This window comes from Drosophila kikkawai, chromosome 3L, assembly GCF_030179895.1.
Source record: "Drosophila kikkawai strain 14028-0561.14 chromosome 3L, DkikHiC1v2, whole genome shotgun sequence".
Lineage (NCBI taxonomy): Eukaryota > Metazoa > Arthropoda > Insecta > Diptera > Drosophilidae > Drosophila > Drosophila kikkawai.
Window position 1 is genome coordinate 7,727,525 of NC_091730.1, and position 27,933 is coordinate 7,755,457.

General features: G+C 41.1%; 5 protein-coding genes across 5 annotated transcripts in view; all 5 read right to left on the reverse strand.

The window, feature by feature from the left end:
• Positions 1 to 13,234, reverse strand: part of LOC108071519 (glucose transporter type 1-like) — a 95,493-nt gene extending 82,259 nt beyond the window's left edge. The window contains exon 1 of the mRNA XM_070285249.1: positions 13,146 to 13,234. The gene's annotated coding sequence lies outside the window, so the exon portion shown is untranslated. The remainder of the gene's footprint in view (positions 1 to 13,145) is intronic.
• On the reverse strand, positions 9,756 to 11,371 carry nerfin-1 (nervous fingers 1). The gene has a single exon (XM_017162289.3). It carries the CDS (start codon positions 11,293 to 11,295, stop codon positions 9,865 to 9,867), a length of 1,431 nt encoding a protein of 476 aa, XP_017017778.1. The 5' UTR covers positions 11,296 to 11,371; the 3' UTR covers positions 9,756 to 9,864.
• Positions 13,235 to 18,798: 5,564 nt separating the features above from the next.
• mat (materazzi) lies at positions 18,799 to 19,677 on the reverse strand. The gene has a single exon (XM_017162253.3). The coding sequence runs from the start codon at positions 19,641 to 19,643 to the stop codon at positions 18,918 to 18,920; it is 726 nt and encodes a 241-aa protein (XP_017017742.1). The 5' UTR covers positions 19,644 to 19,677; the 3' UTR covers positions 18,799 to 18,917.
• A 5,082-nt stretch (positions 19,678 to 24,759) lies between these two features.
• On the reverse strand, positions 24,760 to 26,142 carry LOC108071483 (glycoprotein-N-acetylgalactosamine 3-beta-galactosyltransferase 1-like). Its single transcript, XM_017162242.3, has 3 exons — positions 25,601 to 26,142; positions 25,185 to 25,533; positions 24,760 to 25,117 (listed from the first exon to the last, which is right to left on the reverse strand). The coding sequence occupies exons 1-3, from the start codon at positions 26,044 to 26,046 to the stop codon at positions 24,839 to 24,841; spliced, it is 1,074 nt and encodes a 357-aa protein (XP_017017731.1). The 5' UTR covers positions 26,047 to 26,142; the 3' UTR covers positions 24,760 to 24,838.
• Positions 26,143 to 26,176: 34 nt separating this feature from the next.
• LOC108071485 (glycoprotein-N-acetylgalactosamine 3-beta-galactosyltransferase 1-like) lies at positions 26,177 to 27,736 on the reverse strand. Its single transcript, XM_017162243.3, has 3 exons — positions 27,047 to 27,736; positions 26,625 to 26,991; positions 26,177 to 26,565 (listed from the first exon to the last, which is right to left on the reverse strand). The coding sequence occupies exons 1-3, from the start codon at positions 27,484 to 27,486 to the stop codon at positions 26,329 to 26,331; spliced, it is 1,044 nt and encodes a 347-aa protein (XP_017017732.1). The 5' UTR covers positions 27,487 to 27,736; the 3' UTR covers positions 26,177 to 26,328.
• Between the last annotated feature and the right edge of the window lie 197 nt (positions 27,737 to 27,933).

Below are 27,933 nucleotides of genomic sequence, written 5' to 3' on the forward strand. Positions count from 1 at the left end.
TCACAATCTCTTTCAATGTCCCAACCGCCTATATATGCGAATCCTGCTTTGGTAAACACCGCAGCTTTTAGCCACAAATCGTGTATAAATTTCCAAATAGCCGTATTTGATTTCACTTTAGGTCGCAGGTCGCTGGGCTGGACTGGACTTTGTAGCCGACACTTGATTGGTGGCTAATTAAAATGGCAAATCAAAGGCAAATGTTGACACTGCACAATCACAATGGCGAGCCGATGGAGGGACGACGACTATACTGGCGAATCGCGCAATGGCGGTGGCGGTGTCGATGTTTTGGGGCCACACAAAGCGCCATTAATAGAGCGTGAATTTTAGCGCAAACACACCCGCACACACACCCACACACACACTGCAGAGGGGGCGTGGCCAGGCGGGGTATGTGTGTGTGTGTGCGCATTTATAGCCCGCAATGTTTTGCCAATCAAAACCCCAAAGTCATTTCATTATTGGCTTTGCGTAATCGACGTCAAAGCGTCCTCGACCAAAAGTCAACAGCGGAGAAAAGGAGACCCAAACCCACAGAGAAACAGAGAGAAACAAGAGAAAGAGAGAGAGAGGGACATCAAGGGAGAAAGGGAGAAATCAGAGATGGAGCCCGATCCCGAGCCCAAGCCTGTGCAGCCTGTAGATGGGAACGTGCATGCAGTCAAGCGAATTGAAGGCAAATATTTTTACTTTGACACGGCAAAGGGTCCTGCGCGGGGGTCCTGGCAGCAGTAGGGAACCCCGACTTTATTGTCAAAAAGTGTAAATGACACAGTTCGTTAAACGCGACATCGAGACGAGATGCGACGCTAGGCCAGAGATACAAAGACAGATAGCTACGATGGATAGATAGATATGTATATATATGCGGATGGATGGATGGGTTGCGACAGATGGAAAACGCGGCCAAAAACTCCCAGCTTATGTGAATCCGAATCCGTGGATTATGCACACTGGGGCGTGGCCCCGAAAAAACAGCGTCCGAAAAGGATTGCAGGATACGGCAAACATTAATGGGACACAAGCACACACACACTCAAGAAAAAAAAAGAACCCAAACCCGAAAGCAAATCCAATACAGGGCAGATTTTTGTCAAGAATGTATGACAAATATTTTATGCGCACATCATAAAGGAACCGCAAAGGCAAGAGCAGAGAGGAGCGGATGATGACTGCACCAAAGGACGACTTCAGATGGCGAGTATATCCCGCAGATAGCCAGATACAAATCGCAGGGACAACCAACCAACCAACCAACCAACAACAAAAATAAGCCAACAAAATAAATAAAAAGGATGAGCAGAAGGGAGAGGCAGGCGCAAGCATAAAAGCCAACAACGAAGGCACTAAATAACAACAAAAAGGAGAGGTACACTCTAAGAAAATATTACAGAAAATGGATTGAGTTATTAATAAAATGAAAAATAAATTATACAAAGGTAGAAAACCATTTTAGTTAAACAATATTTATAAATTAGACTTAAATTGTATTCTTTACTTTTTTCTCCCTGCAAATTAAAGCTTTGAAGTTCTATAAGAGTATGGAAAACAAGTCTGGGAAAAAGGTAAAAAGAAAATATAGGAGAAAGAGGAGCCAGAGAGCCGCAGATAACAACAAAGGCAAAGGACGAAAGGTGCAAATAATGCTGGGAAAGGGCCCCAAAAAGTATGCTACACATGTTGACATTGCCCGCGCAAGTGCGTGAGTGTGCGTAAGCATACGACCTGTATGCCTCTGTGTATGTGTGTTTGCCAATGGTTTATGTGTGTGTTGACGTGAGAATTTGCACGTCCTTTGTTATGCACGCGTGTAAATGTTTCACCGGATTCTGAGATTCCCCAAGCTGAAAACCGGAGCACAAAATAAAGAATTGGAAAAACTAAACAAACTTCGCTGAGCGAAGAGCAAATGTTTTATTTGTCTGCAAACAAATATCCGCACATACTTGGCGAAGATGTCAGCCCGCAAATGCACTGCGATTTCTGCTCCAAATTCGTTTCGATGGCAAAAAAAAAGGGGTTTTCCGCCCCATGTCTTCTATGTGTGTGCACACAAACTTTGCGGCCTCCTTTAGTTGTTATAATAAAAACGAAGAGAATATATATATACACACACAGACTAGAGCCCGCGTGTGTGTGTGTGTTTGAGGTCGAGTTGATTGCTTAAGTAAACGCACTCGGGGCAGGCAAGAAAATACAAAAAAAAATGAAAGAAAAAGAAAGAAAAGCGCTCTTGATTCGCTGAACTTTGCTGGCTGGGAAATTGCTCGCTGGCTTTTCTTACTCTTCTTCCCCTTCTACCTCCTCGTCTCGGTTGGGTCAATTTCGGACGCTCACTGATTTTTGCTTATTTTTATTAATAGACTTTTTTCCAGAATTCGGCAGCCAAACAATATTTTTCGGCCGACGGAAGTGTGCACTTCAAATTATGCTACACACACTCACACGCAGGCCGGGAAAACCCTTTTTCTCTGTATGTTTGTATGTGTGTGTGTGTGTGAGCAGGTCCGGCGGCTGTTTATAAAGGATAAATTGCTGGCAAGGAAGCAACTCACTGTATGCCTAATCCGCAAATGGATATTTTGTCTGGGATAAGGGGGAGGGATTCGAAGGGGGGGAAATGAGAATGCGGCTGGGAAGTTCACAACTTTTTATTCCCGCTGATTGCTGATTGAAAACTGAACGGGGGGAAACGGAACCCAAACCCAAACCCAAACCCCAACCCAACCGAGTTTCGGGTTCATTTTCGGCCTTAGCAAGTGAGTAATTAATTCTTGTGTTTTGTTTGGCTTTCGGTGGGTTAGAAAATGGGTGCCTATTTTTCTTCTCGCTATATGGATCTCATTAAAAACGTGCTCGTAATCCTGGTAATTCACACTTTGAATAAGTAATAAATAGGTTTGTAAAAGTGCATACACACAGCTCATTAATTATGGGTTTTTGGCTTCTTTTTTGGTAATTAAAATGCATTTTTTTATATTATTTATATTCGCTGATTAAATTTTGGTAGAAATATATATCAATATATATCAATATATTGACCAAATTGCATATTTTATAAGCGGAAATACTTTAGATTTCAACATTTATATCTGTTTACATTATATATTTTAAACAATTATACAAATTTATATTATTAAACATTTTATAATTCAAGTAATAAAAATACAAAATTATTAATATTTAAGACGATTTGTAGTAAGTACGCGACCAGAGTTTAAGTAAACAAATAATAATTATTTTAGTAAAACTTTTGTATATATTTTATATTAATTTTTCTTGTTGAAATTTATAAAGGAACCCCTATATCTTATATTTTATATTTTATTATAATGTTTTGTTTGTTTTTTTATTTCTTTTAAAATTTAGAGATGCTTATATGTATTAATCATCCTTTAATATCAATTTTTTGACAAGAAATTGGTATATAAATTTCACAGATACTTCTATCTAAAATCTATCTATATTCATTCTTAATATTACACTATTTATTTATAGTTAAAGAAAAATATTAAATCCACTTAAAAGTAGTTCGTATTCAATAACCCAACATAAAATCCAAATTTACCATCCCAACTTTACTAATTTTATCTTCATTCTACAAAAAAAATTCAGCTGCAGTGCAGTAGCAAAGTCAAAAATACCTTAAATTTTCCCCGTTTAGTTTTCCCCTCCCCCCTTTGGGTGGGTTTTCGCTCCCATCTTAGCAGCAGCATAAGCAGACAGTTGTCGGTTGACTCACCTTTTTGCCAGGCGGCGGAGACTCCTTCTCGTTTCGCTCGCTCAATTCGGCAGCCAATTGGGCACACACATCAATCAAGCACTTCAACAAGTTTTTCTCTATTTTGTTTGGTCTCTGGCTTAGTTTAGTTTGCAGTTGGTTCGATTTAGTTTCGTTTCGTTTCGGTTTAGTTTAGTTTAGTTTAGAGCGACCGGGGAGTAGCAAGGCACCGATGCAGTTATGGGGCATAGTTATTATGTATATATTGTTGGAGTTGGAATTTATTGATATTACTGCGGTTCACTCACGCGGAGACCGAAGGAATTTTAGCACTTTTGCCAGCCAATTAATGGGTTAACTTTCGAGCTGAAATTAACACAGGAATTTTGCTCAGAAGGGCTCTCAGTCAAAGGAATTTCCAAGGCAGGATAAAATGCCTCTGCACGGGCACACACATACACGAAATACAGGCACATGTGGCAAGTTATCCTGCGACTGCGACTGCGAGTGCGTGTGTGTGTGTCTGTGTGGGCGAGAGACAGACGGATAAATGTCAGAGGTTATGGTGTTAATGTCGCTTTTATTTAAAACGGAAATCGGACAAAGAACAAAGGCGGGCATTGTAATAAAAAATAAATTAAATGGAAAATGCAAAAGGTCCTGCCAGTGGCAGAGACAGAGAGAGTGAGAGCGAGACAGACAGCGAGAGCGACAGAGAGGCGAGAGGCGGAGAGAAGGCGCGAATGTGTCACGGATTTCATTGCTCATTGAATACGCATTCATTTCACAAAGGAAAAAGCGGAGCACAGGACCTGCCAGCCATTCAGGCAGCCGCCTCAATCGAGTCACTCAGTCTGCGTACGTAAGCAGCGAAGGACATTCACACACACACACAAAGTCGGGGAGAGCCACACAGACACACACACACACACAAAGGCAGCGACAGAGACAGAGGCAAAAGGAGAGTAAGCCACAGAGAAAATCAAAACTACGCGCACACACAGTCGAAATTTCTGACAAATTTCCATGTGTATGTGCGCGCGTGGCGAGTTTGTTGTAATTTTTGGCCATTTTGGCAATTGCAATCCCTCGCATTTTATTGCATTTTTATCCTGCAATCGACAAAAACACAACTCGAAAAGGGATACGCACGCACACGCTCATACCGAGTCGCACACACACACACACACTCGAACAATAACAACACACTCTTCTCTTCTTTTTTCTTTTTTGTCATAATATTTTCCCGAATCCTCCTCTGACCAATTCACAACTTTCATTTATCCCCCCACGATTTTCACGCTTTTATTTTTGCCGCAAAATCTGCACACACACGCCTTGATGTTGTTTTATTTGGTGGAATGCTTGTGTGTTTTCATTTTCCGTTTGATTTTATATTACTTTTCGGTTTTCCCGAATTTTCATACGCGCTCGAGGTGAGTGTGTGGTTGAATCGCAGGAGTCGCTGCTGCTTGCGGAACCGCCCTAAAACAGTCGGGAGAAAAACTGAAAATGAAAATTGCTGAAAAATTCACCCAAGGCAGGCAGCGGGAAAATCAAAGCCAAGTTGAAGCTTTTCCGCCGCCAAACGAAAAGTACCAGTATTTTTTTGGGGGGCGGTATGGCGAGCTCCCAGCGAGAGAAAGCTCAATCAATAAGTTTGCTCACACTCTCTCTCTCTCTGTCTCTTTTGGTTTTCGGAAAGGACACCACCACCATCAACTCCACCCACCCACATCCACCCCCTGGGGCCATAGCACATGCTGGGTCCTGAACAGAGCTTGCTGTGTGTGTGGTTTCCCTTTATTTTAGCGAATTAACAACTTGATTCTATTTAGCTTTTGTTTAATGAGAAATCGCACTCACTAATCGCGGCTTGAAAGATCTTCAATCGTTAGCGTTAACCGTGTACCGTTCGCGGACGCAACTCCTCTGGGGAGAATCCTGGCGAGACTCCACTACCTTCACTCTGCACTCGGGCTTTCGGACTCGAGGACTCTCGGTTTTCTCGGTTTCTCGGATTCTCGGGCTCTAAGCTCCACACGTCTGACTGCCAGCCTGGCCACAACATGAATGTCTGGATGTCAGGTGTGCGATGCTCCGCTATGCCCCATCCGATGCGATGCGTTCCGGCTCCCTTTGCCGAAGTCGGGACGAGTGTTCGTGCCACGGCGTAGGCGTCTCTCCGGGAGATTTGCCACTCGCAGAGCGAGAGAGAAAGAGAACGAGAGATAAAACCGGAGAATATATCCCGATAACCGTTATTTTCTGCGACAGTCGGTGCTGCCCACTTGCTGCAGGGTTGCTCCTTGACAGCTGCCAGGATATCGGACAGGACTTGAGACACCGCAGGGTTGCATGACAAAGCTACTGAAGAGCTTTTAAGGACTACTAAGTTGTTATTTGATTTCAAAAATAGGAATTCTTCAAGATGTCTAAGAAAATTATAAATATAATTATAAAGAAATTGTTTTAAAATTGATAATAGAAAAAAAAATACTACATAATTTTAAAAAATTTCTTGTACAATTATTTTTGTTTTCAATTAATTTCACTCATTGATTTATTTTCTTCCATTTCAATTTACTTTATGTAATTTCTTGCAATTAAAATAGTGTAATACATTTTAAATTACCCAAAATATATTTTCATTTATCTTTAATCTTGCTTAACCCGTACAATATTTTTTCTCCCATGAAAAAGCTTTTCTTGCCCAAGTTTTAAAATTACACAATTACAATTTGCATTTTGAATAAGCCCTCGAGGCTACCCATGATGATGGTAATCAAATGGGTTACTCGAGTGGCCGGCACTCCCAGTCTAGCCACTCCAGATCTCCCAATCAGGCTCATCAATCTGTCAACTCCTTCGAGGAGGCCTCATAGAACATACGGCCACTTGGGCGAGGACAAAGGACCTGCATAAGGTGGCGGCACAAAATGTTCGAGAGCCTGCTGCCTCTCAAGGTGCAAATTAGCAGAGCAGCAGGATAACCTCTGGGTTCTAATAAAGGTATTTCCCGATCCTGAATCCTGAAGGCAGCTGCCTTTGGCCCGCAGAAATCGAGACTTGTTGGATGTATCCTTATGCGGGTTCCTCTGCGAAGGAATGTCTCGTGCCAAGGTGCCAAATGCAACATATCGGTTTCCGAGATCATTTTATTATTATGCGTTCTTTTTTTATTAGGTTGTTGTGTATATATTTTGGACACAGATGTTAGCGAACACAACGGATGGGCTGCTGCTCCTGCTGCTGCTGCATCACACCCTTAAAAACGGGGTAGTTTTTGTCGGCATGATTTTACAGAATTTCGGGCAATGGATGCGATGGGTTGGGCTGCAACAGGACATCTCCTTAAATGCTATACGGCTCTTTTGACGCTTTAAATTGATTCACACCGCGCACGCAACTTAGACACCCCCGATTTTCATGCTGCTGCACCCTCCTGCGTCCTCGCATCCCGGCATATATCCTGGCATATCCTGTTCACTCGCTTTTTTCCGTGCTGTCATGCATTTGTATTTGATTAAACATTTTTTACGCGTTTCCGTTTTGAGGCCATCATTAGTTTGCCCCGTTTAGGGTTTCACTCTGGACCAGCTTCGGTTCACCCACACCCAGGGTGAGTCCACCCCCATCATCAAGTTTCCTTCTCGTTCGTGGCAGCTTGTGTGCTTAGGCGCAACTTGCATCTGTCCAATTCCGTGTCCCGAGTCCACTTCCGCTTTTCCGCTTTTCCCACTAAAAGTGCCACGGTATTTGTTTTAGTCTCTCACAGATCGATAGGCCATGTCAATGGCCTTTTATGGCATTTCATTACCGGACTGCAGCGTTATTTCGAAATAATTGTGAAGAATCACCCAAGAAGCAATCATCATTATTGTTTTAGCAGACGTGCAACCCCCGCGTAGATGATGTATTCGTTTCTTTCACAATTATAAAGCCATTATTTGATGGCTCACAGGGTTTGTTTGCACTCAACTCAAGGAGGAATTAAAGTTTTTCATGTCAGTTTATCTATTTCAATTTTTATTCAAGTGTTTTTTAAATATTTAAAAATTTTAGAGGGTTTTTTAGGTATTTATTTATTTGCTTCTTAGGTTAACTCTTCCAAAATGTAAAATAAACCTCCATAAATAAGGGTTTCTAAAGAAATAAAATAAAATAATATAAAAATAAAATAAAAGTAAGAATTATTTTCCCATTTTCTTGTTCCCAAATAAATAAATATTTCTATTTGCAGTTTTTCGTTTTTATTCAAGTGTTTTTTACATTCTTTACAATTTTTAAGTAATTTTTAAGGATTTTTTTTACAAAAATATGTATTTTCTATGTGAATATATTCCAAAGAAAAATATATATCAATAAGAAAATAATCATTCTGTTTTACAATATTTTTAAATATTAAAATATATATATGTCTTTGTATAAAAATATTATACTTTCTTTATATTTCCATTTTTATTATTTCTTTCGTTTTTAGTTTTCCCAAAGATTTTTTATTTATAAAAATATATTTCCCAAAGATAAAGATTTCTTTTTCAGTTTTCCTTTTTTATTCAAGACTTTTTCTTATTAATTTACAATTTTTATGGGTTTTCCAAATGTAGTTTTTGTATAAAAATATTTGTTTTCAAGTGTATATTACGCATAAAAATATTTGGTCAAAAAATCTATATTCCTTGCTTATTGTTTATGCACTCGAGCACAACGATCCTTGTAAACTTTAGGCTTAGAGTTTAGTATCACAAAATCTCAACCGATATGGTTCCGTATGATATAGCTTACAATTAGAGTTAATGACTAGATTGAGCGAAAGTTTCCCATTTCGTTGTACTCTGCGGTTACAACCAATTTACAATTATGACAAGTGCTAAGGAACAATAGCGCTGTGATATTGCCCCGATTATTGGGATTGCTTAGATTATTGCTTTAAGTACACAACCGCCGGTTCAGAGATGCCTGTGGCCCTTATAGCTAGGTTGTACTGTTCAATACTTTGACTGGTAGTGAGACGCTGGTCCAATGTCCGTTTCTATGCCTAACTAAACTAAACGGGGGGCATTTATTATCCCCCCATCTTAAGTTCCTAAAAAATGACTAGAGCTCACACTCGTTTTTTGGTTTACCAAAGCACTGGGTTTGGATTTTTGTTTAAACTTAGGTTTGGGTTTGGTTTTTGCTTTTTGGTTTGGTTTGTAACTTAATACCTATTACTGCACAATTTCGCCTGAATTTTGTTTTCGGTATATAACCTATATAGAACTAAAGCTGTATCCGAAATATGAAGAATGATGTACGTACTATCAAAGTACAAACTTAGAAAAATCGAAATGAAGGAGTACTAACGTATCTAAAGTGACTAGAAGGAATGCAAGAACTTATGACTAGAATGACATGAGAATGGTTAAAGGGTGGATATTTATGATATATGTAATGTATATGATATGTGTGTGAAAGAAGAGCTTGAGATATGAGTAGATGGATTTATGGTAGATGAAGAAGAAAGGTGACTATGAGCATGAGTCATGAAAAAAGAGTTATGAAAGTGTGAAGTATGGAATGTTGAAGGATGAGTGATGAATGAGTCATGAATGAAAGAGTTGTAAAGTTAAGGGATAGTTTGAAATATGATATATAGGCTGGTTAGTATCAGATGAAGTTAGAAAATACGAAAGTTGTTAGTTTGGTTTTTAGACTATTTTCAATACCTAGTTCATTGCACTCCCAACTACTAATTTATAATTACTGACTAGATGAAATGCTTTTCTGGTACAAGTACTAGTACTCAAAAGACTATTTCGAGATCGTATTGAAGCTGACTAGTTGCAACACTGACTAGTTGTTACACACTGACTATGATGTATGACTAGAAATACCTTTGGAATGTCTGACCGAAGTACGGATTACAAATCAGAGCCTGACTAGAACTGAACTCATCTTGAACTGGAACTCAACTAAATCGAATTAATAACTAAACTTTACCAGCTAACTAATAGTAAAATATGGAAAATTAAATTCCCTTTTGGATAAAATTAATGTCTTTGGTCTGCTTCAGCTGCATTAACCCCTTGAGGTCAGGGTTATTTCTCAACTAATAACTAAACTTAACAGTAACTCGCGTGAGATCTCACTCGCTTTCAGTGCGCCATGGTGGTGTGCTGGATGACGGAGGCGCAGTTTCTCAGATTGGTCAAGGCCGCCGCCGCTATGCTCTCCTCCTCGGTCAGGCCATGCTCCACGATCTGGAGCCGCCCATAGCCCACGGAGGAGGCCGAAGAGCTGCTGTCCGAGAGGTAGTCGTTGTCGTACTCGTAGTTGCTCCTGGCGGCATAGACACCCTCATCGGAGTGCAAACTACTGGCCGAGGAAGTGGAGGCCGCCTGGTTGAAATGGAAACTACCTGTGATGGTGGTGGTGGTGCTTGGTGCCTGCATTTCCAGTGGCTTCTCCTCCGGCTTCCCCAGCGGCTTCTTCTGGTGCGTCAGCTGGTGTTTTCTCAGATAAGCCGCCCGCTTGAACTTCTTGCCGCACTCCCCGCAATCGAAGGCCAACTCCTCGGCTCCTTTTTTCTCCGCCGGCGACTGCTGCTGCTCTAACTGGTTTATGGTGTTGCGATTCTCCTTCTTCGAGGAGGTGGTGGCCTCCTTGCGGGGTTTGTGCCAACGGCGATGTGAGGCTAGGTTGGCCGGACAATTGAACTGTTTGCCGCACTCAGGACACCGGTACTCCAGGAGCACTATGCAGGCACAGCGATGACGGGCCAGGCCAAAGGCATCCTCGAACTTGATCTTGCACAGCCGACACACATAGTCACCAATCACATTCTTGATGGCAGCCAACTCGGCCTTGGTTTCCTCGGTGATCTCAACGATGTTGTATTTGGGATCAATGTCACCATTGCTGTACTGCATCGAGCCATCGGTGATGTCCTCCAAGGGGCGGATAATGGTGCCTGAGACCGGAGAGCTGGTCTCCTCGTCGAACTTCAGTTTGCGCGTGGCCTTGTTCCGTGAGGATTTCGAGGAGGAGGCACTGGCCTTGCTGGTCCTTGGCGCTGAATCGAGTGCTTTAATGGGTTTCGCTGGCGTGGCTTCTACAGTTTCTGTTGGGGATTCAAGCTTGGCCATTTTAGCCGGCTGCCCATCATCGTCGCAGCTCAATTTACGCTTAATGAGCAGCTCTGGACTCTGAGGCGGTGTGGGGTCGGATTTTGGTGTTAGCTGTGCAGCCTCCTGTTCGTGCTTCTCCTGCTGCTGCTCCGGCGCAGTTTCCACTACTGCCTCGGTCACATTTTCACTGTACACCTCGGTAAATGTGGTGGCCATCGGCACATCGCTGCTGGGCAGCGGCGAGGGCAGCTTCACCGACAGATCCAACGGAATTTCGCACCTGGTCTTCAGGTTCAGATACCGGCTGCGGTACTTGGGCGGCAGAGAGGCCACCGTGGTCAGCAGCCCCAGGCCATGGGGCATGCCCTTGTGCTGCAGCTGGATGCCGATGCTGTGCGGATGGCGGAGGGTCTCGGTTCCCTGGCATTGGGTTTGTGTCTGCGTCTGCGTCTGGGCCATGGCATCGATAGCGTTTAAACGTAAAAAAACTTGAACGCGTTGAAGGGGAAACGGAAACGAACGAGAGAACGGGAACGGGAACTAAGCAAACTTAACAACAAACTGATAACGCTGATCCTTGCGGACTGGAAAATGGAAACAAGGACCTCCAGTCGGCTCGACGTTTGTGCTGCGAATGACGTTCAGGGTATACGGCGGCGGCTATTTATGTATGCCGCCAGGGGCCAAAGGAAAGCGAAACTGAAACCGAAATCATTGTTTGTGCCGGCGTCGCTCCTGGAAATTACATTTCAACCCCCTTTTCTCGGCCAAGTCGTTGTCCTTTTTCGACGCCAACTGAGGCCGTGGCAGCGGCAGCGACGCCAGCAGAGCAGCAAAAGCCGGAATCTTTTGTTAGCAATTACACACACACATTAGTCACCCTTTTTTCCAACTCACAAACACACACACACCTAGGCCGATCTCTGTTAGTGAAAGTCCTACGCACACAAACAAACGGAAAGCAAGGACAATGCACTCGGCGAAATCAATGTGCGACAGCTGTTATCCTGGCCACGCACCAAAAACTCTGCAGCACGTTCCTCGTTCTATTTTTGTTTTTGGCAAATATTCAGCGGAAATCGGAGCCTCACATTGTCCTGATTTTTGGCGAAAAACAGCTGACAACCATGAAACCGTTAATTGAGCGTGTAACCATAAGGTCAGAGTGCAGACAAATCTTCAATGGGTCGGACGGGGTTCCTGTGGATCCTTGAAAGAAAAGAAGAGCTAGCTGGTTGTTGCCATTTGGACCAAAAAAAAACAGCTGTTGGCAATTGGAAGAAATAAGATATTTTATGAGCCATAAAGTGACTTGTGTTGTAGGTAAACAATGTAACAAGTAAGGACTCTAGGTAGCAAGGACTCTAGGGAGAATTTTGCATCTGGTTAAGGAGATCTTTGTGGTTAGGTTTTATAAAATATGCAGATATATAACTAAGGGGATCTATAAAGAATATTAGAAACTAGTTTGTAGATTTTATTTATGGTTTCTAATCCAATAAAATATAAAATAAATAATTTATATGATTATTTTATTATAAAACCAAAAGATACTGCCTTTATATTCCCATTCCTAGCTAAAGTTACTATTGAAACATAAACTCATAATTTTAAAAGTATTAATAATATGTCCCCCATTTTTCTCTGTGTACTTTTAGCCACTGCATTTATCAGGTTTTTGCGGCCACCTCAGACGACGGGCTAAGCTCGTCAAGTTTTTGGTGGGGTAGGTATCAGACGCAGGAGCAAAAGCCGGAGCAGACACAGACCGGAGAGTTCGAACTTCGAACTCCACCACCACCACCATCACCGACCCAGGCACGGGACACAGTCTCGGCTGTATCTGTATCTTTAGCCCTATCTGTGTGTTTGGATACACAAAGCTGTGTGTGTGTGTTTGTGTTTGTGTGTGCTTTGCATTAATATAATCGAAATGCGACGCCGGCAGTGGTTGCCATGAAAGGGAATGCACTTTCGATTCCAATTGAGGGCTTTCGTCGCAGGACTCTCGGTCCTGGAAATATGGCATATTATGTTGAACACGACGCCGCCATTGTTGTTGTTCTTGTATTACGGTAGGCACGTGCATGGCAACGATTGCCACCCCAAAAAATATATCGCCCCGACAAAGTGTGTGTGCACGGGGAGAAAATGAGCAGAGAAATTTTGATGTGAATTTAATACATAGTTCCTTAAAAATAGTTCCTATAGTTTCTATCTATTAGAAGCTTTTAATAGCAGATAAAACATATTTTTCATGAAAATAAAAAATAAAGCGTGTAAATACAAATTATATTGGAGTTAAATACCTTTTAGGAAGTTATTCCTCTTAGAACTTGTATTTATCATCTTATTTTTCATATTTTTAGTATCAGAAAGAATTCTGAAGGGCACTCGATCACTAATAACCGTAAACTTAGCGGGTTTTTGCGCGTCGCGATTGGGATCAACTTATTATGTTCACATGAAAATCAGTACTAATGACATGTTATCTAAACGTAAGCTTGGGAGAGCGTCTTGGAAAGCTCTACTAGACTGGAAGTGCTAAGCGAAAACAAATGAGAGAGAGAGAGAGCGTGCAAGAGCGCGTAAAACGGGACTATTCGAGGCTGCTGGCGGGATCACGTTGCCTCTTGGTGCTCTCATAGCATGTATTTAATTTTTTTTATTATTATTATTTATAACGTTATTTTAAAATCTTGCCTTATATCAAATATGTATAAATCATTTTAGCTTCAATATAATATAACTCCTTACACAAAAATATTTTAAATACTTTTAAAATAATCTATTTACTTTAAATCCAAAATATATACATTTTCACTAAAAATTTCTCTCAGTGTGCCGTGCCAAAGTGCAGAGAGTATTCCCTAGGCGACCCAATCGCAGCAGGGTGGCCACGACAGGCAGGGGAATCGATGTTTGCCATGCAGCTTAGAATTAAAATAGCGCACGCATCCCGAAGCCGAAGCTGAAGCCAAATCCAAGTCCAAACTTCGCATTGAATGAATCGGAGAACCCGGGAGAAGGCAACAAAAGTCTCAGAAGTGCGCCAGCCACGCGAGCATTGTCCTATTCGCTCCTGCCACCATCGTCCCATCGTCTGTCATCCTTGCGTCCTCTCGTCCTGAAATCCTGAAAGCCCAAGCCAGATAGCTCCGGCACAGAGCGAATTCCAACCCTAGCAGAGAGTCTCCTTCTTCTTCCCTTCCTGCAAAGCGTTTGCCAACTTATCCTTGTCACTCACAAATGCCGCCTTATTTGGTTTGCGATAAAGTGAGAGAAAAGCGAGACGCGAAAATCAAGCCATCAAAAAGATGAAGTTTGATTAATCCGAGGACAAGCCTATTCCAGAGGATTAGTGCCTTGTTGGTTATAGATTTCTTTCCGGATATTATCATCCATCAATTCGGAGAGCACTTTTATTAATATCTTATGACAATGACCTCTGAACTTTGGGACAATACTACATTAGGTTTTTGCTCTTTGTTTGAATTTGAGAGTCAGCATTAAGTTTGCTGAAGGAAAAGCTTAGGAAGCATGATTAACATTAATAGAATATATATTTAGTAAAGCTTCAATTTGTTTAAGATATAATTTACATCATATTATTTGCTCGCTTTTACAGTATTATAATGGATCTTGGGAGTTTTCACGATTTTTAGCTTAGTTATAATGAAAATCCAATTCGATCCTATCAAAAAGGATAAACAAACTAAGGTTTCAACATAATAAACTTAGTTTCTTGTTTATTTATAATTTCTTTATTTCTTTATTTCCTTATTTCCATATTTCTTTATTTATTTCTTTCTTATTTAATGTTAAAATATATCCAACTATAAATATCCCTTTAAAATATCCTCGCATTTTCTCTGCGTGTGCCAATCGTAATCTCCTTTGACTGCTCTGATTTTCTGCGCTCCAAGGCGTTCTTGGCACAAATTTGCACTCGACAAACACCCACGACATCCCGGGGATACGCCTCCCACCTCCCCCAGCTGTGAGGGCTGAGGACACCCCTCACACACAAATCGCCCACAAACCCCCACAGAGATCTACGCATTTTGTTTGTTGTTTGTTCCAATGCTAACCCTTAAGTGCATCTTTTTATGGTAATTTCAAGAGCACTCCCCAGTCCCCACCTCGAATCTGTCTGCATGTCCTGCCCGTCATCTGCATCCTCGTGCCCTGCGAGGCTCCTTGGCAATAATTAATGTTCGAAAATGCATCGTTTATGCGGCATAATGCATTTTCGTTTTCATTCTCGTTTTCATCTGCCTCGAGTGTGTGTGTGTGTGTTTGTGTGTCTCAAAAGGCTTTTGAGCCGCGTGCACTTTTGCTTGGGCAGCTCCTCAAGGATCCACTCCACACTTGTAGCACATGTTGCCCATTGTCGGGGCCGCCAGATGGGAGCCGTTCCTTTGCCTTTTTGGGGGTTCAGACTGCCGCCACTGAGCTGTAATTAAATTTTTCGCTTTCATAATTTCATGCAATTTCAGCAGCTCGAGCAGGAAACTGATTTGGTTTGCAGGGCGTCAAGGTTTTTTTTTAATTGCATTTCAGTCGACTGTGAGTGAGATGTGGGCAGGAATAAAGCTACCAATTTGCATTACTCCATTGGATATTACAATTACAAAGCTCGAAATTTGCTGTAACTCTGGGAGATTGAGCTGCCAATAAGCCAATCTCAGCATGTGTGTGGTTCAATAAAAATCTATCCCACTGGGTTAAAGGAATTTGGGAGATGAACCAATTTAAGGCTTGAGAAAATAACAGGAAAAAAAGGGTTAATTTAAGCTAGAATTTTATAAATTTAAATATTAAATAAAGCTTCGCAAAAACACAAATGTGCAAGGTGCTAATGCAATAATAAACATTTTTCAGCACTTACCCAGCCAGAAATCATTTAAATAAACACAATTATTTAACATTTCTCTTTAGCATTTCGCTTGAAATAATTATGCAGCCTGAGCTTAAAAGAGTGTGAATATTTTTTAATTGCATTTCAGAGGCCTGAGGCCTTAAATGAAAACTAATTAACATTTAAATTTGCAATATTTATTTAGCTTAAATTAATATTTACTTTGCTTAAATAAAAGTAATTTTACTTGAGGCTGGTCCTCAGGATAACTTTAATTTTAAATTCAGAGATTCACCCTATGAAATTCATTTTAAAATCAAGAAAATTCTCTTTGCTGCACAAATTAAAATCAAATTTATAAATCAAATGCTAGCTTTTCATTAATTATTATGCAATTTCTGCAGCCTTGGGCTTCAGGGGTGCGTATAATTTTCAATTAAATTCAAGCAGAAATCTAAGGGATCCCCGGATATAACCAATTTATAAAATTTTATTTGATCTCAAACAGTCTTGCCGGCCAATAAGCCAATCGCAGCATGTGTGTGTGTGTGGTCTAAGGAAGGACTATCCACCGAGCTTAAGGAATTTGCTAGCAAATCCTCGCAAAGTAAACAAAACCCCCTCTGAAATAGAAATTGCTCATGACTAACCCCCAAAAATAACTGAACCCAAAGGAGATGGGAAAACCTGGCATAATTATGGTCGTATTCCGCCAGTTGTGCAGCATGCACAAAAATATAAATACATACAATAAATGAGCGCCGCAGGACACAGGAGCCCGCGGAGCAACTGAGATAGAGAGCAACATTTTATAGAAAAAAAAAAACAATCACAATTCACAATTCTGTAGGGTGTCGAAGTGCTCCAGGCACGCGACCGGCGACCAACGTTCATTTGTGTGTGTGTGTGTGTGTAGCTGTGCTAATGTCCCTTGGAAAGGACTGCGCGAATTGGTCTGGTGCACATTCGGTGCCTTGTCATACAGCGGCATGTGCGGTGTGGAAATCACAATGCAACCACCGAAGTCCACAATCCGATCCCGAATCGCAGTCCGAACCCCCGGCAGAAGTCGAAGTACGAGCACACACTACCAGGAGCAGCCAGCGAAGCCCAAAATTTAGCCAGGTGCATTTTGAAACACCAAAACACAAAACACGAGCCTCATAGCGCAGCACCACTATGCGAGTGAGGGGTGGCAGGGGTCTACAGTAGAAACTGGGTATAGGAAACGGAAATAATTGAGAAATTTTGTATATAAAAACTAAAAAGATTGGATTTGATAAAAATAATCAAGAGAAAATAATATTAACACTATAATATCATGATATTGCATTATAATCTTTTTTTTTTGTTTATGAATCTTTTAAATACGAAAACCATAAAAAGGGAATATATAAATATGTGTATATTAATATAGTTCCATTTAAAATATTTTCTACATTATTTATTATATTAAAAAAACATTTAAAAAATACTATTTTTAACAAGAAATTACATAGCTTTCCAACTGATCATCATTTCAGTTCTCCCTGAGAGTTTCCACTGTCCTCGACTATAAAGCAGAGCTCAAGCGTGGCGCGATTTCGATCCTGTTCGGGTCTGAGGCTGTTGCTGATTTCGAATAGGGTTTTTATTTTTTTTTTTTGTAAAACGTTGCGCCCTTAGGGGTGGCAAAGTGCACCCAAAAATGGGAATGGGTAGAGGCTTGGGCTCGGGGTTCGGAGCTCGGAACTCGGAGTTTCTCCGCTCGCATATCCGCATGTCAGTCACAGTGCATGAATGTCTAGGGAGGGTTCGCTTATAGCGGCGGCGAAATATAAAATATTTCCTTTTTTACCCCTTGGCTCACTTATCAGACTATATATGCATATAAAATTCCAATTGGACGCGTTCACCGCAAAAGGACGAAAGCGACAGGAGATGGAGGTGGTGGCGGAATTCTCCCTTTTTTTTTCGCGTTTTTATGCCTAAGCCATGCCAAGATCCTGTGCAGGATTCTCCCTCAAGCTGCTATTAGATGCAGAGGGAGAAAATTTAAGCATTGTGGAATAATATTAATTTAAATAAGAGGATAATTTAAGGTAAATATATAACTGGTAAGTTTATAATTACTAGAAAATTAATATCACAAAAATTAGCGGACTCTAACGTAAATATTAAATCAGAACCTTCTCTTCTCTCCCAGAACCTTCTCTCTACTTTTCCAGCACCCTAAAAATACCCCTCAAAATTATTAAACAATTATATTCCTTTTTTCTCCCAGTGTCCCCGCTTTGCTGCTGTGTGAAAATTGCACGACTTGCGCTTCTGCTTTTGACAATGGCCTCACATTAACTAGTTTCCGTTGCACTCCCATTGCCAGTGCCAATCCCAATCCCAGTCCAAGGCCCACTTTTAATGAGTAACTGTGCACGAAGCACTGCGAAACTGGGGAACTTCATTACAAAAGCACCCCATTCGCAGGACTGGCAGGACTGCAGCCACCTCTGCTGGGCCGCTTCCTGTTTGGTTTGTTTCAATTAAATCGCATGTGCGAGCGACAACGAAGAGGCGCAGGCAGGATATACCGGGGCCCAGGACACATTGCAGGACACATGGCTCATCTGTTACTTAATCATGGCATTGCCATGGATACGCGTACCTCGAATTGCGAGGGTGTTGTATTTGTGCTCGACCTTTTGAGCACAGCGAACCCACTGATATTTATTGTTATTGCCCCGGGGGAGGAATGGGATTCAAGGCAGAAAATTCCCCATCTTTTAAAGCCTTCGTGGGACTCTGACTTAGTGGTATTTCTCAGGTTCCGCCCAATCTCAAAGCTTTGTCCTTCATTCATGTGGAAATGCATTTCATGATTGATTTATAGTTGCTTATGGCATAATAATTGGGGTATTCATAGGGCAGAAAATATTCTGTTTTGATTAATGCTGATATTCTTGATGTACATGAGCGATAAATAATTATTAATCAATTTAATAAAGGTTGTATGTCAGCTGGATGTGTATATGATGGGCTGAAAGATGTCTAGTTTATAATATAATATTTACAGGAATTTATAAACCTTGTAAAACCTTTCGAGTTAAATTTAAACAATTTTTAAATGTTCTGTATTGCTTTTACTGATATGTATTGATATTGTATTGTATATATTTATGTTCGTTCTTTTCGAGTTTCGTAGTCCTTCTAGTAATCCTTTTCCCCGACTTCACCTATATCCTTTCTAGTAATACAGGTAATCCGAATAGTCATACGAGGGCGCACCCCAAGTGGCATTGCTCCAGCCGAATTGATAGCGTATGAGCGCATCCAAACCGTTCACATCCAGGCCCAATCTCTGTAGTTCCCCAGTGATGGTCTTTCCCGGCGGCGAGGCTATGACCCTCTCATAAACCGGACGCAAGGCCACCAGACGACGCCAAAGTTCAGACAAAAGAGGACTCGTCTGGGTGGAACTTGGTTCCAGAAGAGAACGTATCAGTTGCACGGGATAGATAGCCACAAACTCCTGCTGGAATCCCTGGATGCCATTGACTATCTGCGACCAGTAGGGATACTTGTTGAAGATTTTAATCTCCAGCTCCAGGTACTCGAAGATCTTGGGGGAACCGCCAGACAGAACCAACTGCTGGGTGACCCACTGCTGCAGCTGACGCACCTCCGGCTGGTTGCCGAATTGCCGGATGAATCGATAGGCTGGCATGGAGTTAACAACTCTAATCAAGCCCTGGAACTGAACATCGTTCAGCAAATAAGTCTGGACCAGCTTCTCGAGCTGACCCACTGGCACCTGGCGGATGACTCCTCTCAGCTCCAAGGCAAAGTTACTGGGCGCAGCTTGGGTTCCATTCGAGGCGAAATTCCGAATCGGCGCCAATAGGGCTGGTGTGGAGGCCGAAAAAGCCACGAGACAGCTGAGAGCCAATAGAGTATAACCGTAGAACCGCATCCTGATCTGTGATCACTTGGAGAACTAGTTGGTAATACCCAACCACTCGCCGCTTTTATAGGGAACAGAGGTATCGCTGTTATCTGGATTCTGTTTGTGGCTTAGTCCGATAAGAGATTCTTTGCTTTACAAAATCTGACGTGATCCAGGTGGGAACAGAGAAGATCCAGCGACAGATCTGTGTACCGGCGCCAAGTGCCAAGATAAAAGGGAGTCTATTTACGGCCCTTAGTCATTCCTTTCCGCCAGTTGAGACTTGGTTTACTTAGCCGGCAGTCGTTTATGGCAACACGTCTAAGTTTAAAGCCTAGAAAGTTGGGGAAAAGTAATGGGAACTAATAGGCAGGTAGTTCATATTAAAAAAATTTAATACCTGTTTATAATTAACCCAAAAATCCCCTTGTGATGAACTCATCAAGATGATGCCTCATTTTTAAGTACAAATACTTATAAAGAAAATAAAAACAGTCCAAGAAAAAATAAGATAAGTATAAACAAATTTCATTCATATTTCCGTAGATGCAATTCTCTATTTAACTTGGGTAAATTAATTCTCCACAAAAACAACAACATTTGCCACAGATTTAAGCGCACGTACTTAAGATAATAGTGTCATAATACAAATATTTTAACTAGTTCTCTCCTAACTATCCGAGGCTGACTTCACAGTCAATAAATCGCGTTGTGCTCACATGGAAATGTCGTGAAGTTTAAGGAACTATTTACATTTAATTTGGAAAAGGTAGTAAAGTGACAGTTCCCTAAAAAATGACACATATAATTTAAGGGGAATTACGGTTGCCATAAAACTCTTGCAAAAAACATAAAAAAAATTTTATAAAATTGTATTTTAAATGAAGATAATATCTATTTCTCTGGAAAAGGTTTTGTATTAAACAAAAAAATTCTACCTAAAAAAATGATGATGTGATGAATAAATAAAACATTTAAAAACCATTTCAAAAGATACTTATCTTCATTTATCAAAAGAAATCTCTATAATATTTTTTTCTTTGATAAAAAAGCAAACTATGACAATGGAAACCAGGAATGTAAATTTAGACAATGAACCCAAATGAATGTGAAGAGCACATTATTAACCATGTTCTCCAAGAATCATATCTGCAATCATCAAAAGGAAAATCAAAACGAACAAATCTCCTTCAGAGATCTCTATTGTAAACTTTGCCGGACTCCATTTGGTCAAGTGCACAGCCTGCGCATGTAAATGAACAGATGGGCTTTGGTAATTAGGTAGTTGCTAGTTTATATGTTTATATATTCCTACACCCGATCGCATATCCGGTCCAGGCTACATTAGTTCCACTCGAAGAGAGTTCCATTGGAATGTCGAATGCACACGCAGATGCGAAGCTAATTAGGATTGGCCTGGGACACGCCTCTCCTGCGAGCTGTTCCCTAAAAACAAAAGGTGGAAATTCCAATTGAGCAGGAAACCGACAGATTTGCTATATAATTTGGAAAATATCAAACTTCTAGGGAGTCTGTGTGCTCTAGAGAATCCGAAAAGAGATGCAGGGCGAAGCCACCCCAAAAAGTATAGAAACTGGGAGGTTATAGGGGGAGATTTAGGGTGATTCTCGCTTCAGGGGGTTGATTTTTAGTTTAGTTTGCCAGAGCATAAGCATTTTTGTTGGCCAGGGTCGATCGCATGTTTGGTTATCGGAATGAGGAGGGGAGTTGGGTTGCTATTTTCAATGACCAAAGGCAGCTGCAAAAAAAGTGTATATCGTAGGTATAGCAAACAAACCCCCTTTGGCAGAGCTTGATAAATCATGTGTAAAGGTATTTTGAAGCCCGATTTTTGCTAGATTTTTATTTTATATCTCTCATATTGGCAGCTGCAGCTGCTGAATATCCTGATGCCTGATGCTGCTGAAAAAGCGGAGTGAAAAACCTAAACAGAAAATGTTGCCATGCAACGTTACAAAAAAAAACAACTCTGCAAGACGACAGGACGAAAGAAAATATTTCGTTTTTAATTGATTTGGCATGCTTCAATTTAACGCTTCGCTGCCACTTCCTCTTTTGCATGCGAGTCCTGCACGTGTCCTTTCGGTTCCTTGCGTATTGCACCTCTTTATTCTTTAGTTTTTCTATAATTTTTGAATATATTTTGTTCCTGTCCACGTATGTAAAACTCCAGAGCAGGCACTTCCGCTCCGTGACATGCCAATGAGTCAGAGTCCTGAGTAGGCAAGTCCAAAGGGAATCCGATTCGGAGTCTTGTACTGTAGCTACAGGTATGTCTTGGGGTTATATTCCTTGCCATTTACATTTATTTTTCCCCTTCCCACAATTGGCACGCGTCAAAACAAGAAGGGCGAGAAGTCAGTGAGTATTTTTTAGGGGTTGTTGGTTGGGTTTTTTTCCTTATTTTTTTTTCTTTCTTATAAGAAGCATTCCTCCGCCGGAAGAAGCAAAGCAACACGTTCAAGACATTGTTGAGTCACCACTAAAATTATTATTGCTCTTTTTCCCCCTTTGTCCCTGTGCCGGCATTTATTTCATTTTATTCGAAGGACAAGGACCTTCCCCTTGCTCTTGGCAGGAGGATCTTATCGTTCTTATCGGAGGCGCCTTCTTCTATCGCTTGTCCTTTTCGGGGTTCCCTTCATTCATTCAGGGTTTTCTTTCATTCATTCGTCGTCACTTAATTGAGATGCGAAGGAGGGTGACGAGAGAGAGAGAGGAAGTGGAAAAAGGACTCCTCGCCAAGGAGGCGACTGAAAGAAGAGGGGGAGAAGAGAAACCAGAATGAGCCCATAAAAGGGGCAATTCCTTTTGGGCTGGTAAGTGCCAATTGTAGGTTTCACTTTAGGCTACAAATTGAAACGCCCCTCTTGCCAGGACCTCTTCCCCTCTTTCTTGGTCCTTTGTTTACCTTTTCTCGGTCTGCCTCGTTTCCTTTTTTTTTTTTTCCTGCTCTCCGGGGGAAGCCATTAAATTGATTATAAGACATTGTTGAAATGTGTGTAAACTGCTCGGTGTCTCAGACATTCTGTCGCCGAGGGAAGTCCCCTTATTGTCTCCGTTGCTGTCTCGGTTTCTCGGTTTCTCGGTTTCTCGGTTTCCCTGTTTCTCTGCTCACAAGGATATGTGCATTTCCTAGGGCGTGGCATAATTGAGTCAAGTCGAAACTGAGAAATTCAACTAATTAGAGGGGCAAGACGAGAAAAATATAGGTGTTAAGGGGACCATTTGAAATGGTAATGGGTTCACCTCGAGGGGTTAATGAAGCTAACGACGGAGTCTCAGAAGAAAAAGGTGTGTGTTTGAGGTGGTTACCAGGGAGTTAACCCTGCTTGAAGTCAGCTGAAACCACAGCTTATAACGGTATTGTTCTTGGGGTTAATGGTCGCAAAAGGAATCAAGGTGTCAATAAAAAGATCTTTGTGAGGGATTTGTTATTAGGGAAAACATTGAAGGGTTAATGTTTTTGTAAAGGAAGCAGGGAAGTTTCTTTGAAAGGAAGGTAAGTCCTTAATAATTTACCAAGCTGTTAAGAGATTAATGAACCACAAGGGATTTTAAAATTACGGATTATTTGTTAAAAAGCGAACAAAGGTAAATATTTTAAATTATTTTAAAGGTTTGAGGAATTTTTTAGGAGGGAAATTATCTTATAGATAATTTTTATATAAAAGAAAGCTGCAATTTTATTGTAATATTTGTTTATTCTGGATTTTCTTTTCCTAGTAAAAATAGAAGTAAAGTAAAAACACATTAAACTCAAGCTGAAAAGGCACTGAACTTAATTCTGGTTACCAAGGCATACTTCACCCCATAATTATGTTTCGAAATTAAACAAATTGCTATTTCCACAATTCATTGAACAGAAAATCAAAATGCAAAGGGTCTATGTTTATAACTATGACTTTTCCCCTCTCCACACACATCCTGTTTAGTCCTAAAAAGTCAGCAGCTGCTCTGTTCGAACCTTTATCGCAATCACTGATAAATAGTGGTTACAGCCCAGAAATCTGTCGAGAGCCGCCTGTTCACGGCTCGTTGGCCAGGACACACGTGTGTGCATGGCTACATTAGCATATAGAATATATAAAAATGCATAAAATAAATGTATGAATAGGGAAAAGCTCCCTCTGCCATTAGGCAACACAAAGCAAACAGCGCAGGCGCAACTGGGGTTCGAATTTTTAGACACAGAAACTGGGTTGGGCACGTTCCAACCCGGGAATAGAGGAACAAACCCCTCTGGCTTAGATAACTGCACACACACGCATAGCAGAGGACCAGCTGCCTTGCCAAAAACGAGTTTATCCTTATCCGAATATATGCAGGACTCGCGTGCCGTCAGTCCGGTTCCCTCCCCCTTTTTTGAGCTCATTTCGTTGCTCATAAATAACAATGCAATGATCCCCAGGTATTTTTCACGTGTTTGGCACGTTTCACTCGATTTTCCGGTTCTCGATTCTCCGGCTCTCCCCCTCCTCCTTCCCGCTAATCCCCTTGCCGGAGAGAAGGTCGAAGGCTAAGGCACGCGTCCCCTTTGATAAATTGTGCTTTAAAGCGATGGGGTACTAGTGTTCCTCCTGGGTTCTGTTTTCTAGAGCAAAAGCCTTGACAAATGGCCAAAACAACTCTGGCGGACAGCCCACTACGACTGCGATGAAGAAGACGAACAATTGTCTGCCTTATTGCTCGAATAAATCTTCATCGTCTGGCTCTCTCCCTTGGTTTATTTATCAAGGTGGAGCAATTACATTAAGTCAGCCATGGTTATCCAACCGAACAGGGGACCAATATCGCAGCTGAGCATGCATCTCCAGGAGGAAGTCCAGACATTTGTGGGGTAACTTCAATGGGGGGCAAAGACACTTATGAGATGCCGGAAGAACTCCCAAAGGTCGAAGCTGATCAGGAAACTGGAGCAGCAGTCACGAAGGTGCAAATTAAGCAAGCTTACATACATTAATATTTAATAAAACATTATTATTGGAATAGCAGGAAAATGCTTTAAGATGTAAGAGAGATTTTACCTTTTCTTTTCGAAGAGTGCTTCAATTCAGGCACACACAGGCTGACTTTAAAAGTTCTTGAACAAACAAAAAATAAATCGCCAGATTTTTATAAGATATTCTTTTAATGTTTGATTTATAATAAATGTATAGAAATGTATAATTAAAGCTTTCCCTTTTATAAAATTAAATCATTTAAGACTTTAAAATCTCTTTTTTTGATGTTTGATTCTTCCAAGCAGTTTGATAATCACTGTTTAAGTATGTCCTCAATGTCGGGTTAAGATCTGTTTGGTTTCCCAAAGCCCAGAGCGTCATCAGTTTCTCCATTTGCTCTAATTCTAGTTTAGGTGGCAGCAATCTAGACATTGGAGGAGCTCCAAACACTATTAGTCTATACAAAAGAAACTCCATCACATCGTGGCTCTTCACTTGATGAATGCTTATTCCAAATTTCGAACCAAAACCTTCGACCTGATAAGAAAAAGTAAGTTATACTAGTTTTCTATAAAATTTCAAGTCCTAAATCTTTTAAAATTACATTGTTATAGGATAACATATCCTTTATTTTAGGCATCTTATCAGGTAGAGCCAAGGACAGAAATCGATCATGACCTTCCTCATCGCGAGAGTGACCTGCCACAGCACCCACTTGCCGCATGCAGAAGGCCAACTGTTCCTCTTCGGGTAATAAACTTGGGAAATATAATTTATATATATTCCGGGGTAAGCGATGAAGCCGCCGTAATGCCTCTCGACTCATAACATAGCTAGCTCCTTCGCATTTTTTACCTTGCCAAGAGGAGGAGTGGCATCGGTGGCCAAAGTAAAGAGCAAACTCAGGATTGTAGGGATAAAGCAAAAGATGCAGATTCTCCATTATAACAAAACTAAAAATTAAATAAAATTTTAATAAATATAGTTGTAAATAGTAATTTAAATTAATTAACGCCTTACCTGTCATCATCTGCTCTGAGAAACCAGTCGTAATCCTCTACAAAGTTCTGGTACACGTACTTTATGGCCTTTCTTACTTTCCTAAAAACATATCTTCGTTTTTCGAGAATGTGCACATTAATGGCACCTAGTTCCTTGTCCTCCTGGCTGCTGATGAAGATAAGCTTATTGCAGCGCCTGCCCCAGGTCCTTTTCACTGCGGCAGCCTTGGTTTCGTGGTTTTCCGGTATCGTTAGCACCATGCATAGTATCCTGGTCTCATTGTGAAGCCTATTGGCTAGGACATCCTCCATGGGGTTTTGAGGAGTAGTATCGCCTTGGTTTTGCCTTTCTAAATCCACATTGGAAGTCTCGAAAAACTCGAAGATCAATGCCAGTCCAATGCCCATGATGAGGCCCAGAGCCAAGCAAAGGAAATTCCAATATATTCCAGACATTTTCACCATTAGAGACTTTTTAAGATCTCTAACTTGTTTTTAAAATTAAAAACTATAGTGGGAAGCTTTTGACTTGTAAATCATAGATATCTGTGTTTATAACAAAAAGTTATTTTTAATTGCTTGCTTTAAAGTAAGATTAAACGGAAACCTGCCGTTGTATTGTATAAAAACTTAAACTTCTACTTTAAAATAAACTACTTCTACTACTAAAATACTACTTCTACTTCTAAAATAAAATAAACAATCTGAAGGATATTATTTCATATGAATATCTTATTGACTTGTATATTATCCAGGCTGAATTTCGGGATCATATAGAACAGGATTTGGGTTATTACTCTTTGCCTCTGACCAAACCTGCAGCTGGTTTTGCAACTGCCTGGGCTCCAGCTTGAGTGGCAGTCTTCTCGGAGCCGCAGGAACTCCAAAGACTCGTAGTTTATATAGTAGATACTCGTACCTATCGAACTCGTGACTCTTGACATAATGAAAACTAATACCCGAACTTGAGCCAGTTTCTTTAACCTGAAAATTAAGAAAATAATTAAATTAAAGTTTAAAAATTTACAATCTACTCAACTTACAGGCTCAAAGAAGGTAAGTTTGTGCAACCAGGTGTTATTGGGGAATGTAGGCAACATGGAATGGGGAGACAAGGGCCAGAAACGATCCCTTCCTTTCTCATCTCGCGATTCGCCGGCCACCACGCCCACATTCTGCAGGCAGAAGCCAATGCCTTTGTCCTCCGATGACTGATTATGCGGACAGAAACGAGTATTATTCAATGCAAACAAGTTGAGCCGTCTCAGAGCATCCCGACTCATCACATAGCCTGCTCCTCCGGACATATAGCCCTGCGGAAAGGTGGTTCGAAATCGGTGGCCAAAGTAAAGAGCAGCCTCAGGATCATAGGGATACAGCAGCAGACGCAGGTTCTCCATTATCACAAAGCTAAAATTGATTACAAAATGTAATAAATATTTTTTTTAATTAATTTAAAACTCACGTGTCATCATCCGCCTTGAGAAACCAGTCGTAATCCTCTACAAAGTTTTTGTACACATATTTCATGCCCGCTCGCACCTTTAAGTATAGATTTTCTCGTTCCTCGGGTATGCCCACATCAATGGCACCCAGCTCCTTGTCCTCCTGGCTGCTGATGAAGATCAGCTTGTTGCAGCGTTTGCCCCACGTTCGTTTCACCTTGGCGGCCTTCGTTATGTGATTTTTCGGCATCGTTAGCACCATACACAGCACCCGGGTCTCGTTGTAAAGCTGCCTGGCCAGCTCTTCCTCCGTCGGCAGCTGGGGCGTGGCCTCCTCCGCGATTCGTGTCATCACCGTACTGCCAAGACCCGCTTCGGTCAGCTGGAAGAACTCAAAGATATCCGTCACCCGGATGCCAATGATCAGGCCCAGAGCCAGGCAGAGTATGTTGCGATACATTGCAATTGGGTTCCACACAAAGACTAAGTAGCAGTTCCAGCTGGCATTTGGCGCTTCTCCGGCGGGGTGGAATGGTGGTGGTGATGAGTGGCTGCCAGTGAGCGTGGAGCGAAGCTCTTACAAAACGAGCCGGGGGCACAGCGAGTGCATTTCGCAGTGTCGCTCATCGCCGCCAGCTGTTCGACGACTGCTCGATGTTTCCACTTTGCTTCCACCAACAAGGTAACAAGTGAAAGAGTCTCCTCTTACACAGGGAGAAATTTCGACTACTTAATTAAAATAATTAATATAATAAATATATTTATAAAATGAGAAAAGAGAAGTAATAGGTGAATTTAAAATAATACAAATACAAATTATACTAAATTAAATTATAAATTTTAAATATTTTTATTAAAAAAAAATTGTATTTAAACAAAATTGACATTTTTTCATTCTTTCATAATT

Bases quoted from the DNA above. Each gene is read 5' to 3' on its own strand.
- nerfin-1 (XM_017162289.3), bottom strand. From the start codon at position 11,295: ATGGCCCAGACGCAGACGCAGACACAAACCCAATGCCAGGGAACCGAG.
- mat (XM_017162253.3), bottom strand. From the start codon at position 19,643: ATGCGGTTCTACGGTTATACTCTATTGGCTCTCAGCTGTCTCGTGGCT.
- LOC108071483 (XM_017162242.3), bottom strand. From the start codon at position 26,046: ATGGTGAAAATGTCTGGAATATATTGGAATTTCCTTTGCTTGGCTCTG. The intron at 25,534-25,600 runs GTAAGGCGTTAA...TTTAATTTTTAG, and splicing joins CTCAGAGCAGATGATGACAG to TTTTGTTATAATGGAGAATC. The intron at 25,118-25,184 runs GTAATTTTAAAA...TTTTCTTATCAG, and splicing joins ATATGTTATCCTATAACAAT to GTCGAAGGTTTTGGTTCGAA.
- LOC108071485 (XM_017162243.3), bottom strand. From the start codon at position 27,486: ATGTATCGCAACATACTCTGCCTGGCTCTGGGCCTGATCATTGGCATC. The intron at 26,992-27,046 runs GTGAGTTTTAAA...AATCAATTTTAG, and splicing joins CTCAAGGCGGATGATGACAC to CTTTGTGATAATGGAGAACC. The intron at 26,566-26,624 runs GTAAGTTGAGTA...CTTAATTTTCAG, and splicing joins AACTTACCTTCTTTGAGCCT to GTTAAAGAAACTGGCTCAAG.